The sequence below is a fragment of the Chiloscyllium punctatum genome, chromosome 38 (genome assembly GCF_047496795.1).
Source record: "Chiloscyllium punctatum isolate Juve2018m chromosome 38, sChiPun1.3, whole genome shotgun sequence".
Classification (NCBI taxonomy): Eukaryota; Metazoa; Chordata; class Chondrichthyes; order Orectolobiformes; family Hemiscylliidae; genus Chiloscyllium; species Chiloscyllium punctatum.
The window spans coordinates 41565321-41581450 of NC_092776.1; the positions used below are offsets into that span (position 1 = coordinate 41565321).

At 37.5% G+C, this 16130-nt stretch overlaps 1 protein-coding gene across 2 annotated transcripts in view; it reads left to right on the plus strand.

Annotated features, from left to right (window-relative positions):
- Positions 1 to 16130, plus strand: part of kndc1 (kinase non-catalytic C-lobe domain containing 1) — a 216175-nt gene that overhangs the window by 171729 nt on the left and 28316 nt on the right. For both annotated transcript variants that reach the window (XM_072557681.1, XM_072557680.1), the window contains exons 22-27: positions 1915 to 2031; positions 5096 to 5243; positions 6114 to 6296; positions 6577 to 6792; positions 12841 to 12923; positions 15342 to 15492. In XM_072557681.1, the coding sequence (XP_072413782.1) occupies positions 1915 to 2031; positions 5096 to 5243; positions 6114 to 6296; positions 6577 to 6792; positions 12841 to 12923; positions 15342 to 15492 (898 nt within the window). The remainder of the gene's footprint in view (positions 1 to 1914; positions 2032 to 5095; positions 5244 to 6113; positions 6297 to 6576; positions 6793 to 12840; positions 12924 to 15341; positions 15493 to 16130) is intronic.

Below are 16130 nucleotides of genomic sequence, written 5' to 3' on the forward strand. Positions count from 1 at the left end.
TTCAGTGCTGGGCCTGCCTCTTTGTCTGTTGCTTGCAGGGGATTAATATATGTGCTTCAACATTGTGAAGTGTGGTAGTATTTCAGTTACTTGTTATATAAATGAGCAGCTCTTAGAAGATCAATGTCTAAACTGTGATGTGTGTAATTACTGGTTCATTATTATATAGTATACCACAATTTAGAACTCGGGTATTCAACCCAACAGATCCATGCCAAGCACCACAGGCACCTCCTTCCCCACCAGTGGTATTTACGATTTTGATTTTGCCATGGAAACAGGTTGATATTTTTATTAATTACTTCTGGGAGTTTTCAGAGTATTTAATTTTGACAAATGTTATGCTTGCTTTGTTTGACTTCATAGAATAATGAATACCTGGATAATTAAGATTGTTTAACCAATCCTACTTCTTGTAAATTTTTTAAAAAATTATTAATAAAATTAGACATCAGATTTTCAGTCATGACTTGGGAACATACTGGAGAAAAAAATTATTAAGTGTTTTGTTGAAGGTAATTTACAAAGACTTCTAATTTGATACTCCAAATAAGCTTCACTATCGTCTGATTATGCCCAATAACTAAAAGTTATCTTCTGTGAACAGCTGTTACATTGCACCTTGCAGTTTGTTCTGTTACCCTGATGCACTTGTATAGTACAATCAGCCTGTAAAGCAAGTAAGACAATACGTTTCACTGTTCCTCAGTCAATGTGACAGTAATAAATCAAATCTAATCAAATTATCTCAGGCAGTTGCCAGCATTGCCTTTTTATCAAGAAAACTGTACACCAGAAGTTTACAATTTGCTTGAGTAGAAATTTAACAAAGTAATTTTAACTTTATTTTAAGAGTTAATAGACCTCAAGATAGCTTCCACTAACACAATGTTAAAACAATCTTAAGCCTATATTTTGACAACTTTTTGTAATCATGTTGCTGAGGATGTCTGGTATAGTTTCCATTTCAAAATTAATTGTAAATTCAAATGACATCTCTATGGTACCCACTTTCCTCATTGCTTTGTTTGTAAACCATTCTCTTGTGACTACCTGAATACAGTAGTGGTCTATTATTGAGGATCCATCAAGATGTTAGCATTTGTATTGTCAGCAATGCCTGTTTACTATTAAGTGCAAGGTTGACATTTTTACTATACTTAATGCTTAAAAGGAAAAGGCTTTGAAGAGAGAAATTTACTTTTTGCATTGAACTGTAGCAATTTTGTTTTAGAAATCATGAAGAATAGACTTTCAGTTTTGTGACATAATCTCATAAAAGAAGTAAAAAAAGATAAAGAACTGCAGATGCTGGAAATCAGAAACAAAATCAGAAATTGCGGTAAAAACTCAGCAGATCTGGCAGCATCTATGGAGAAAGGCAGGGTTAATGTTTGGGGTCCAATGACCTTTCTTCAGAATGGGTTCTGAAGTTCTGAAGAAGGGCCGCTGGACCTGAGATGTTAACTGTGCATTCTCTCCACAGATGTTAGCAGACCTGCTGAGATTTTCCAGCAATTTCTGATTTTGTTTCTCAAAAAGAAGCATTTCCTTGATATAAGCTATCTATTTGCAGGGGAAGACCTGAATTTAAAGTAAGAAAGCTTAATGATTTGTTTTTGTTTCTGATAGAAATTTCGATGCTTCAATCTCATCTATATTTAGTTATAAACTAATAATGTGTAGAACTTGGTTAGGATTAATTCCAAATGCAGACTACAATCTCCATTGTTCAGTAATAGGTAATTTAATTATATAAGGTGTATCAGAAAGATTTATTTTGATTTCTACCTAGGAGGAAACAGTAGATTCTTATTTGTCTGGGAAAGACATTTTCAATTTGTGCAACAGCGTTTTTTCTTCGCTTTTGCATATTGTAATGTGTATATTTAACAGATGTTGTTAATTTTGCAGTAATGCAGTAATAGAAGGCTACGTCCAGCAGTTTCTTTATACTTTTCGTTATTTCACATCACCTTGTGAATTTCTTCAGTTTCTGGAAGATAGATTCAGCAGTGTCATTGATATCAGGTATTGTATAAATCACAGCATACCTCTCTCTCTCAGTTCTCTTCCATTTTCTGTTGCCATGTATGTTTTTATACTGTATTAGAAAGTGTCTTAACTTAATCAAATTAAGTGATGTGATTCTAGCTGTTAACATTGACTTCAAATTTGACAATATGATCAAAATATCTCAAAATGATCCTTAAGACTTGATTTGGAAGTCTCAGTGAACTTTATAAAATGGGATGATGATGTATAAGCTTCACCTTCACATCCAACAGATCCTACATATGGCTCTGGGAAAGGCTAGAATGTGATTTACACAGAATAGAAATCCAAATTCAGATCATTTCAGCTTAGTGCTGTGTTCAAGCAGGACTCTTTTATTTTCTGTTCCAAGGGAGCTAATCCACAGAATCAGTGTAATAATATAATGGTATAGATATAAATACTCTTGAAGGATGAAAAAATATTTGGTTAAGCATCAGGCGCTTAGGCTTTACAAACCCACTGCTCTTTAAACATGAAGCTCTCTATGTAACTTATAAAGAAAACTTTGCTAGGGTACTTTGATTGACAGGCCATCTGATGTAAGTTAAAAATGTATGTGTTAATACAGTTTCATTAGAGGACTTTGCTAACATTTCCAAATGGCTATTATCATTGTTACCGTCATAATTATTGTGAGGATTATTATATTTAATTGAGAATGTTTGACTGTGTTTCAAAGTCTACTAGTATTTTAGCTGGGTGTTCTGAGTTTACAGTGTGATTCACAGTTGAAAGTGCTATTGCGAAATTTTGTTGTGGGGTCAGATGTGTTTTGTTTACACAGGATTAACCGCTTGAGGTTTAAGAGCTTTGAATAAGATTCATGATTATAATTATTCTCAAGTGTGTATGTATGAGAGTATTGGATCATTAGAATTTTTTAGTGGAGCTCTATGACTCATGAGTTCTGCTATGGAGGATCCTGGGAGTGATTGTGAAGATGAAAAGACGCATTTGAGGGAATTTGGGGACTGAGTGCTTTGGCATGAATGGGGTATAGGAGAGCGCTGAGGTGAGAGAGGCTGGACAAGGGGTGAGATCTAGAGAGCTTCACTGTTTTTTTAAAAAATGGAACAAAGGCTCAGAGTATCAAAGCAGATCTTCTAAGTAATTGACTTCAACACTTGCCCTCCCTAGTAGTGCCGATGGTCTCCTTCTGGGGTCAGCTAACCCAACTCAATACAACTTTGCCATGACAGAGTGAAATTTGAAGCATTTTAAACCGAGGTTGGACTGCAAAATTGAGAAATTTCCCAGTTTGAGCTACCCACCTCAGTAGAAAAAGCCCAGCACAATTTTCTTTTCAACTTTTGGGATGGAGTGATAACTACGTTAGAATTATTTGTTATTTTGGATGGAACTGTAGAGACAGAATGTACAGAAGTTCATGTTTTTCATATCAGATTGCACTAGTTGTTTTAATATGTACATACACATATATATCTCGTAGAGAAGAAAAAATACTTGTTTTTTTCTTCTGTAAGCTATACATATATGTTTAATCAGTTATGTTGCTTAGAAAATCAGTGCTATAAAATTATACCTATTGCTCTCCTAAGGGAACTCACTCATGACAACAGTCGCAATGTCACAAAAACCTGCAGGTAGAAGATCAACATATCAATGAAGAAGAGTTAGTTCATAACTAAAGATGCAGCTATTTTTCAATGTCACTGTAAAATAGAGTGCTATCAAAAATCACATTGTAACTCTGAATGTAGGACAAGATCTTATTTTAAATGAAGCTGTGTTGTACCCTGTGGGCTTAATACCACAATGTGCAACGATTGACAATATTATACTTCTGTGATATAGTGGGTTTAGACTTGAAATTACTTGTCTAAATGACTTTAACAAGGCATTGACAAGTAACTACATAACTGGTTGTTGAGTAAAGTTAAATCTCAAGGGAATCAGGGAGAGCTAGCTAATTGGATACAAAATTGGCTTGACAGTAGAAGACAGATGGTTATTTTTCAGACTGGAGGCCTGTGACCAGTGATGTGCCATAAAAACAAAGAGATTTTGGGTACCGCTTCATAACTCCTTGAAAGTGGAGTCACAGGCAGAAAGAGTAGTGAAGAAAGCTTTTGACATGCTTGTTTTCATCATTCAAGGCATTGAGTATAGGAATTGGGACATTTTGTTGCAGCCGTGCAAAATGTTGGTGGGGCCACATTTGGAGTACTGTGTGAAATTCTGGTTGCCCTACTACATAAAGGATATTATTAAACTAGAAAGAGTGCAGAAAAGATTTACTAGAATGCTATCTGGATTGGAAGGTTTGTTATAAGCAGAGGTCGAATAGACTGGAATTTTTTTTCTGTGAAGCGTGGGAGACTGAGGGGTGACATTCATACAGGTATAAAATCATGAGAGGCATAGATAAGGCAGATAGCCAACAGTTTTCCCCATTGTAGGGGAGTCTAAAACTAAAGGGCATTGGTTTATGATGAGAGGGAAGTGATACAAAAGGATCCAGAGGGGCAATATTTTCATACAAAGGATCGTGAGTGTCTGGAATGGGCTGCGAGAGGTAGTGGTGGAAGCGAGTACAGTTTTGTCATTTAAGAAGCATTTAGACGGGTACATGGATGGGATATGTATGGAGGAATACACACTAAATGCAGGCAAATGGGACTAGTTTAATTGTGAAAATTTGGTGATGTGGGCAAGTTGGGCTGAAGGGCCTGTTTCGGTGCTATAAACCTCTATGACTTACCATACAGCTCCAGAGAGGTATTAGGCTTTGGAAATCACTTAGCCCAGCAAATTGAAATATCCTGTTTGCCAATTGTGGGAACTTTGACACTCAGCATTTACCTTTAAAATATTGAAAATTTGTAAGCCTGCATCAGAGCTTTCTCTTAACATCCAAAATGTGATTCAGTGACAAGCATAAAATATGTATTGAATTATTCAGTTCTTATCCTTTAGATTTTTATAGATGTCATGATGTCATGTCCGCATTTTTACTAATTTTAATGCAATATTTTTACACAAGAATAGGTAATCTGAATTATTTTTACAATTTCAGTGCGAATCAAAGAAATTCATCTGACTCCATAAATGTGTATAACCGAAGTTTAGATCTACTGCAGGCCTGGATTGAAGAATGTTACTATGTAGACTTTGCAGAAGATACTGAAGTTTTAAACAAGCTAGAAACTTTTATTTCCTCAAAGGTAACTCTGAACCCAGCTGGAATAATTAAACCACCAAAAGGCATTCACTAACAAATATGCACAAATGTGGGATCATTTCTTAAAGCTTGGGCATGCAGTGAATGATAATATTGAAACATTCAGCAATCATATACTGAATTCACACATTCTTGACCTTAGAAGGACCCATATTATTCCCTAAGGCCAGTATGCTGAATGAAATTCAGATGTACAGCCTTTCCGAAGAGTGCAAGTGAACCCTGCTGGGATGGCAGCTTGGGATAGGATATGGTACTGTACCTTGAAAGATTGAAGATGGAAGGAATTTGTTTTTAACGCTGACACAAGAGTCAGCTGGAGCCTCAACCTGCTGGTTTCTGGATGGGAAAGCCCTGAGAAGAGGAAGGTTCCACCAGGCTGCCAAACTGTGGTGCAAGATGAAAGCCTGAATGCACCCTTTGTCATACAACCACCAGCTCCCTCTATTTGGATTATGTGCCCCAAACCGCTGCACTCTCAAGCCCTGGTGGCATCATTGTTGGGTGGCACTGGTGGGTTCAATCGCAACATAGTTACCATGAGCATAACTGATTCATTTAGGACTGTTGTCTTTACATTTATAATAAACTTAACAATTGTTATGTGTCTTTTGTCTGCACAATACAATATATATGCAGAGTTTCATTGATAAAACAGGAGCAATGAAACAGCAGTGGAAGTCATACTACCACATTATACACTCAATAATTTTAATGAATAGACTTCATTAAATCAGAGATTGAGTGTGAATCCCAAAGATACAAAACTATGGTTAATTATGCAACGTGGATCATTGAAGAGCTGAATAATAATAAATATTAAATTGACTTAATATGATCTTTCTTTTAAAAGGTTATTCTATATGACAGTCGAGGAGAATATTTAATAAATTTACTTCAAAGCTTCTCTGAGAAAGAAAAAGCCCATAATCCACTGTATGACAGCATCATGTTTGAGGATTTGGGGAATGAGGAGGACAACCAGTCAGTTCATTCAATGTTCAAAAAGGTTTTGGATGAAGATATTTCTCGAAAGGTATGGCACTCCTTTTTAATTGAAGATAAACAATGTATTAGGAACTATTCCTCATTGTTGTACCTAGGAAACATACCTCTTCTCCGTGCCTTGGAATTGAATAACTAGTGTGTTGTTTTGCTTTTTTCAACTATGTTATTTGGTCCTTGGGAATTCTAACACAGGCCAGAATCATTGAAAATAGAACATAGCCTCACTAGAATGGATTTCATTGGTGGATCTTTCAGGTGTAATACAATGTTGCTGCACATTACCTTTTATTAATCTTTTGTTGAAACAGAGCTTTAAATGGAAGATTAGCAAGCGTGCTGAGCCTACAAACCTTCAACCGAAGGAAAAGTCTTACACCATAGCCACTGCACTGCCAAAGCCCTGCTATACTGGCTTTGCAAGAGAACTGTCAGGGGCTTACCAGAAAGTTGATGAGAAAGGACTTTTCATGTTGGCTGACTACAGTCCACAACATCTAGCACAGCAACTGACCTTGCTACAACAGGTACCATTGGAATTCTGTTCATATTATCTAAAAAAAATTGTAACAAAGTAAAATATATTTTTAATCATATTTCTATTCTCTAATTTCTATTTTGCTCTTCACTGAATGCTCTCTCCGTTACCATTCATTCATACATAAATATTAAACACGACTGAATCTGATTTTATTTTCACTTGTAATATCCTGCCTTAAATGGAAATTTGTCCCTATCAAAGCCAATTGTACCAATATCTCAAGGTCTGTTTACAACTACCATGATAGGAATCTAGAAGTTTTGAGAGCTAAACAACTCAAGATTCACCTCATTTGCCTTCTATGATGCCCAGAATTACATGTTACTGTGATAGTGGACTTGACCACCTGCAATAAATAAGGTAAAAACAATGACTGCAGATGCTGAAAATCAAATACTGGATTAGTGGTGCTGGAAGAGCACAGCAGTTCAGGCAGCATCCAACGAGCAGCGAAATCAACGTTTCGGGCAAAAGGGGCTTTTGCCCGAAACGTTGATTTCGCTGCTCGCTGGATGCTGCCTGAACTGCTGTGCTCTTCCAGCACCACTAATCCAGCACCTGCAATAAATATCTAGCATTGGGTCTACAACAGATACAGATATGAGGAAAGGAAAGCTTTAGGAAGTTTAAGTCCAAAGACATCTATTCTTCCCTAGCTTGATATATGTATGGCACATCTTGTTTCAAAGTTACTCAAACACAGTGCCCTAAAATCTTGTTTTCTGAGTCTATTTTAGTTGCTTCTCAATGAATCAGTGCAACCTGTTTCCAGAATCTTCACAAGGAGGCCATTCTCCAGATTTACTGCATGCTCACTGGAATTACTTACAGTTTACAACATACTCCATTTTCAAGCCAAGATTGTTGTCCTTTGGTTCAGCTGTTCAGAAAAGGTGAAGGGGCTCTGCATTATCTAGTCCTTTACCTACATTACTTCCACACCAATCAGAACCCATCTTTATACTTTGGACTTATGCCCATTTGGCCACCTAAAGTCTTTTCACAACAAGTTACTAGTTGTAGTTCACACAAGGATCGATACTATTTGGATAAAAGCATCTGGCTGGAAATGAAAAATCCATTTTCAGTATGTACTTCTTCCTCTATCAGCCTTGCTTGTCTTATTTCTTACATCTGAGTTGCTCCTTCATGTGAATCTTTGTATAATTATTTATCAACATAACTCCTAGCAAGGGGAGATTGATTAGGGAGGTTTAACTTGATTGTTTCACTGACTATACATCAATAACCATCATCACAAGATTAGTGCTAATGTAAAAGACAAACATGGCAAAAATACCTGCATTTCAGAAGAACTAACTCTAAAGGACTTTGAAATATCTTGAGGAATTGACATGTACTATATATAAACCAAAGTTCTCTATTTAGTCATGTTATTTTTCTTACTTAGATTAAAGATAAACAAAGGGAAAGTGATCAATTTGCTATTCTTGAATTAAGGATCAGTGCCACAAACATTATGTGCTCTTTTTCTCTAAAGCAGGAGATATTCAAGGCAGGCAACACTGAAATAGAGAGTGATAGGAAAGGGCCCCAGCCAGGCAGGTAAAGCTATAAACGCAACTTTTATAATAAGCGTTTATATCTGTGGTGTTTTGAACTAAATCATTGTTGTCTTTCTGGAGTAATTGTGGTGGGGAATTCAGACTCATGTCGCTGTTGGTGAATCCAGGCTATCATATAGATGGGGTAAGGTCTGCAGCAAAGGGATTGGGAGGTTTTACAGATTCCTTCTTAGTGGAAAGGAAGGACAGAAATAAATATAAGTCTTCCTTTGAGTGGAAGTAACTGTAATATATATCAACCTAATGAGTCTCGGTGGTGTTCTTTGCTGCTTTTTCCTGGATAATTCTCATTAACCTTCTATGATATCCTGCTGTTGCAACACTTCTTTGAACATTTGAATGCCATCAATTGTAACCTCTACCAATTCCCCAGCAAGCTGTAGCTTTTTTTTGCTTTGTACTCTGGGTCTTCATTACCCTGAATCTGGGCCAAAGCTTCTAAACATTATTCATGTTCTGGATGAACTGACCTAACGTTGATCAAATCTGCCTGTCAGAATCACTGTTGAAATAATTAGTGTAAATCATTATAACTTGTGTTCATTAGATGATTCACATGGGACATGAGTCACTAATTAACATTCATGGGTTAAATTATATTTTTAATTAATTAAAACTCACCTCTGAGTATTTGAAGTACTATTCTATAGTTTTCATTGATATGAAACATAAAAATGGAATTGCATTAGTTGTCATTTGTATATTTATCATAAGTGTTGGGTCTTAAACAAAAAGGCCTTACTGTGATATTTGTATCGATAGCCACAGGTGAGGTGCCGGAAGACTGGAGGTTGGCTAACGTGGTGCCACTATTTAAGAAAGCTGGTAAGGAAAAGCCAGGTGACTTTAGGCAGGGAAAAGAGGTAGAACTAGTCATTTGGATACAGAACTGGCTTAAATGTAGAAGACAGAGGATAGTGGTGGAGGGTTGCTTTTCAGACTGAAGGCCTGTGACCAGTGGTGTGCCTCAAGGATCGGTTCTGTGTCCAATTTTTTTTTGTCATTTATATAAATGATTTAGATGGGAACATAGGAGGGATAGTTAGTAAGTTTGCAGGTGACACCAAAATTGGTCATGTAGTGGACAGCAAAGAAGGTTACCTCAGAGTACAATGGATCTTAATCAGATTGGTAAATTGGCTGAGGATGGAGATGGGAGTTTAGCTGCATGTGAGGTGCTGCACTTTTGGAAAGGCAAATCAAGGTAGGACTTATGCACTTAATGATAAGGTCCTAGGGATCGTTGCTGAACAAAGAGACCCTGAGGCACAAGTTTATAGTTCCTTGAAAGTGGAGTTGCAGGTATTAAGGATTGTGAAGAAGGCATTTGGTATGCTTGCCTCTATTGGTTAGTGCTTTGAGTATAGCATTTGGGAGGTCATGTTGCGGCCACAAGATGTTGGTTCGGCCATTATTGGAATACGGCATGAAATTTTGGTCTCCCTGCTATAGGAAGGATGCTGTGGAACTTGAAAGATTTCAGAAAAGATTCACAAGGATTTGGAGGGCATGAGCTATAGGGAGAGACTGAATAGACTGGGACTGCTTTCCTTGGAGCATCAGAGTCTGAGGGGTGACATTATAGAGGTTTAAAAAATCATGAGGATCATGTATAGGGTAAATAGACAAGGTCTTTTCCCTGGGGTGGGTGAGTCAAAAACTAGAGGGTATAGTTTTATGGTGAGAGGGAATGATTTAAAAGGGCAATGTTTTCATGCAGAGGGTGGTGCTAGTGTGGAATGAGCTGCCAGAAGAAGTGGTGGAGGTAGATATAATTACATTTAAAAGGCAACAGCTGTAACGTAACAGCTCACTGTTAATCACTTTAAACAATCCCCTTCGGCAACTCCACTGCGCTCCAAACAAAGGTACTCCTCCCCTTCCTACAGTTCAATTTATAAGACCAAGAGGGAGATACAGCCAATGGCTACCATGTGATTTCAAATCCTGCTGAGGCTGTTCAGTCAAAACAGTTGAAGAGAACATGTCAGCTTTAATAACAAATTGAGAGGGTACTTCATCCTCCTTGTTACCAGTGAGGGAACCAACACCGAGGGAAGTAGCAGTTTACAGGTTATAAGCCACGTTGACTGGTGTAGGCAGGGTGCCACAGAATGCTTCTGATAGTGGTAAGAGTCATTGCACTTTATTGGTCATTACCATCTGCCTAAAGGTGTGCTGCCCCCAGCCAGTAAGGTACTGACTTGCTAACATTGGCCTTCCTCAATGGGTGTGTGAGGATGTGGGATTCTGTCCTGTCAAGTGGGTTTGAGTTTGGGATATACTTAGGGGAATGAATACAGTAGGCCCTGTACCCACGGAGGAATACGTTCCAAGACTTACTGCAGTAGCCCGATACCACGGATAGGAGCAAACCCATTCGTTTAAATGGAAAACTTACCTTCCCAGAATCCCCTGGTTCCTGGTTCTGGAATGTTCCCTGTAATACCTTTGGGCCGTGATAAACTATGAGTAACTGAAAGTGTGCAAAATGATTCTGCGGATATGGTGATCACCCTGTATTCACATTCATAAAATGAAAGCTAAAAATTTTCTGGCTTGGAATCTGGAACACCTATATGTCTTGCATGCATGAGAACTTGCATTTAACAGGCAAAGCACATATGGGGAGACAGTGGTATAGTTGTAATGTCCTTAGTCTAGTAATCTGAAGGGCTAAGCTGATCCTCTGGAGCACAGACTGAAATCCCGCAGTTGGAGCTGGTGGAATTTCAATTTAATTGATTAAAGTGAAAGCTTGTCTCAGAAATGGAGACCATGAGACTATCAATTGTCAAAACAAAGAACTGAAAATCTGAAAGAAAAGCAGACATTGCTAGAGAAACTCAGCAGGTCTGCTAGCACGTGTGGAGCGAAAGCAGATTTAATGCTTTGAGTTGTGACTCTTCATCAGAACTGGTTCTGACGTTGGTACCAATATGTACCATGATTTCTTTTGAAGAAGAGTCACTGAACTGGAAATGTTAACTTTGTTTTTGCTCCACAGATGTTGCCAGACCTACTGATTTTCTCCAACAGTTTCTGTTTTTGTTTCTGGTTCACTAATGCCCTGTAGGGAAAGGATTCTGCCATCCTTACCCACATGTGACATTCAATCCATACCAATTTGATTGGCTGTTAACTGCCCTCTAAAATGGCCTATTAAGCCATTTAATTCAAGGATAATTAGGGATGGTCAACAAACACTAATCTTGCTAGCGATACCCAGATCCCATGGAAGATTTGCTTTTTTTAAAAAAAGGATGGTTTTGATCAATTATTAACGCTCTAAATTTAACATTGACAGTGCTGCTCTCCAAGAAACTAGATTAACCAACACTGGATTTATAGCAGAAGACTATTAGATGCTTCTAATAGTCTTGGCTGTGATATGGGCTTTTCTGTCAACAATAGATTGTTAAATTGAGATATAAAATGGAGATATAAAAGCAAATTACTGTGGATGCTGGAAATCTGAAACAAACACAGAGAATGTTGGAGAAACTCAGCAGATCTGGTAGCATCTGGGTGAGCGGATCTGAGTTAACATTTCAAGTCTGCCAAGACTCTTCTTCAGAAGTTAGTTCTGAAGAAGTGTCATACTGAACTTGAGACATTACTGTATTTTTTCCACACATAATCAAGATGCTTGCTAGAACATCTGTAAACCTTTAAGTAGCCCTACATTAGAAAACATCAGGCAAATACTTTTGCTTTACATTTTTGACGAATTAATCTGCTTTAGTTCATGAGATTAGATTAGATTTCCTACAATGTGGAAACAGGCCCTTCAGCCCAAAAAGCCCATACTGACCCTCCGAAGAGAAACCCGTGCTGCCCTGCTTTGGGTTGAAGTGAGAATGTTTAGAATGTTTAGTTAGTATTCTTTAACAGGAGCAACTAAAGATTAGAATGTAAAGGGAAATAATGGTAGCTGAGCTTGCACCTATGATCTGCTCCTTCTATGCTAAGCAAGAGATCATGGATATTTCTCGTACTATATCCCTCACAACCAAATATGCAGCACGTGTGTCCAGCTGCAGACTATTAGCTAATTGCATCTCAGAGCTGTAGGTGGACTCACTATTAGCCATCCAGGTAAACTACTCAACTTTCCTTATTCTTGTGGCAAGATTCTGGACTAGTTATGGGTTTTATTTTAGCAGCGGCCTGAAACTATTGCAAAACCCTATATTAAAATTTAAACAATATTTCTTTTGCCTTATATTCTTCTGCTTTATGACATTTATCTGTTGTATATTCTGACATGAGCAAAAACTTTTTTAGATGGTGAGCATGGCATGATTATGTTCATCATTCATGCACACAGCTGTGCTAAAAACAACTTACCTTCTCTCTGAAATGTTTTAAAGTTTTAGTGCAAGTGCCAAATCAATATTTGAATACTTACCAAATTCTTTGTTCATCAGTGCACATTCTCATTTCAGGAACTGTTTCGAGATTGCCACCCTGTCCATTTTCTGAACTCAAGAGCTTTTGGTGTTAAAGACAAACCTACAACAGTCCTAAAGTGAGTACCTTCTAATTCCAAATTTTGCATGAATGTTTCGAGGTCTCGTTAGAAATTTAGTTACAATTGTCGATTTTAATACAACTGATCATGTGAATAAAACTATATGACATTGGCTTAGATATAACCATGTATTTATGATCTGGTCATGTTTGCAAGAAAATATTCTCATTGGCTTGGTCAAATGGCGTCAAGTGAGTGAAATTCAGCAGTTTGCTGTTAAAGTATCTGAACTCCAACCACTTCTCTCCCCCAAACCCACCTATGGATTATTTTAAATTTTATCCAGTTTTCTCATGCTGCTTTCCTGATGCATGCAAAATTCAGGTTTGCCTTTTAAAGACCCACAGCCTCCTATTACTCTTTCATACTGCCGACCTTTATTTGTAAATGTCATGGCATTAAACTGTCTAGCTATGAGAGCAGCCACACTTAAATCCATAGCTAAGACGTTTTCTTCCCAGTGAGGAAATGGGCAACCACTACATAATGACCAAAGATAAGAATATTAATTATTTATCCAACCCCTTGTTTCAGATTATTGAATTGAATAATAAGTCAGAATTTTACATCCTCTGAATGTACTGGCCAGTGTAAAATTGGTGGAAAATTGGGTGGCAGGGAAGGTCAGTATGCTTGTTGCCTGCCTATGCAGGTAAAATCACTTACATTGATGTTCAGCTCCATCCATCCTTGTTGGGAGTTAAGAGAAGTCTCAGCAGTTCTGCATCGTTCTTTTCAGATGGAGATGGAAGTCTGAACCTCTACCAGTTAACAGGTTAAATCAGATTGGCAATTCCTAACCATAGAGATTTTCTTTGATTTTTCAGTCGGGGGGGGCAGAGTCACCAACTATGGGAAAAACTAACTATATTGTCTAAGTTACCTTACCTCACTAAATCAGGATGTAGCAGCGCTTGGATGGAATCTTGGGGTCTGGCAGCATTGTATGTGGTTTAACAGTTATGATAGATTGCATTCTTTAATCTTTTTTTTCTATTTCTAACTTTTGCAATTTCAGACAATATTTCTAAGCAACCCATTGCTCCATATAGTCCCAATAGTGTCTTCACTGGCCTTAATATTTAACTGTATTCTGGCATGCAGCAAAGAATAGATTTTTCAGATTATTACAGCCACCAGATCCCAGGCTCTTTTGTTTTCAATACCTGACAGAATTATTAGTTTCTGAATAAAATAATATTTCCCAGCTCTATTTCTGGAGAGGGGAATTTTGTTCCCATTAGAGATTTAAAAGTATTCTCTTGCAAAGGCTCAAACATATTCAATCTATGAGGCTTTATTTTACTATCTGCTGCTTTCTTGAGGCTTGTCTGCATGTGCTGCTATTCCTAAATCCGCAAGAATTTGTCCCATATATCAAGACATGTGTGGCCATTTAGACAGTGCCTATACTCATTTTACAGACCCTTTAGGCTATAATATGGGAGGAAACACTAACCACCACATTCAGCTTTGGTGCTGAGTTAAGCACCAATCTGAAATAAAATTTTATTGCAACAGTATATTACATCTCAGTGTGTATGCACTTTACAATTGTTGTGAGATGAAAGCTATAAAAGAGCTGTTGGGTAGAAAATACATGTTCTCATAAAGTCTTATTATAGGTTAGCACTTAAACCAGAAAAGCTCAACAATACTGTCATATCAAACATCTTTTTGTCCATTGGGAATGCCATGTTATCTTTGAAAGTGTGTAAGGAGACATTTTAAGTGTAACTAACTTGTTGGATTTGATGCTTTAAAATTTTCAAAATGGCTGCATAGTTGAATGTTTTTGAAACATGATGGTGACTAAGACCAGCACAGAGATTCATTACATGATGTTCAAACCACAAAATGGTATTAGGGTTTCTAAATATATGAATGCATAGTGTGGCCTTTTAGAGAATCTTCCTGAAAGCATATTTTTACAATCCAGAGGAACAAAGTGTTAAGAACTCCACACTAATCCAGAACGACTTGAAATTCTTGTAAATGGCATCAAAAAAGGAAAACTTTGGCTTCTTGTGGAGTGTACAACTGAGCGATAACAGCAGATTTTAGGAGCTTCATTATATATGGCATTCAAGGTGGTGAAGGTTTTCAGCATTAAACTGCATTAAATAAAATTTTGGACATTGTCCACCATAATGATTGTTATTATGAAAAACATATTTCAAAAGAAATCTCTTGCAAAGCTCTAATAACAAACCAAAAATTCTTGACATCGTAAAGCTTTTATTAGGTTTTTGATAGAATCTGGTTAGGCCTGTGTTCATTTAACAGTAATTGATTGTAATGACCTGAACAGCAAAAATAAGTGATTTACCTCACGTATTTGTCCTTAATATTGTGAGTATAGCAGAGATCAACCAATATAATTTATAGAACAGGTTTTAATGTAATTATTCACAGGCCCGTTTCTTCAGAATCAGCATTTGCAGAGGGCAGCAGTTTGTTTGTGCTAGATTACAGACAACGCCAGTATCTTCTAGACCTGATCAAATATGCAGACTACGTTAGTCACTGGGTCTCTGCTGAAATTGTCATATGTAATACACCCAAGGTAAGGATTCCAAAATTATTTAATATACAACTTTGTGACAGGAACTAATTTATAATTTGTAACCTCACTGTAATAATAAGAATTTTATTTGAATGATAATGTTCTTTTTTTGTGGAATAACAACACTTTCTCTAACTTTAGCAAAATGACTAAAAATTATGAAGCCCTTTACACATTTGAAACCAGTTTTATATTTAGTCAGAATTTGTTCAGTCAAAAGTTTGTTCAGGATACAACATCAGATTCAATGAACTCCATGTAATGGTCATTCCAGTATGTAATGGTCATCGCCAGACCATAGCAACACGACGGTTGGAGGAAGAGCGCCTAGGAACCCTCCAACCACAAGGGATGAACTCAGATTTCTCCAGTTTTCTCATTTCCCCTCCCCCCACCTTGTCTCAGTCAAATCCCTCGAACTCAGCACTGCCTTCCAAACCTGCAATCTTCTTCCTGACCTCTCCGCCCCCACCCCACTCCGGCCTATCGCCCTCACCTTGACCTCTTTCCACCAATCGCATTTCCAACGCCCCTCCCCCAAGTCCCTCCTCCCTACCTTTTACCTTAGCCTGCTGGACACACTTTCCTCATTCCTGAAGAAGGGCTTATGCCCGAAACGTCGATTCTCCTGTTCCTTG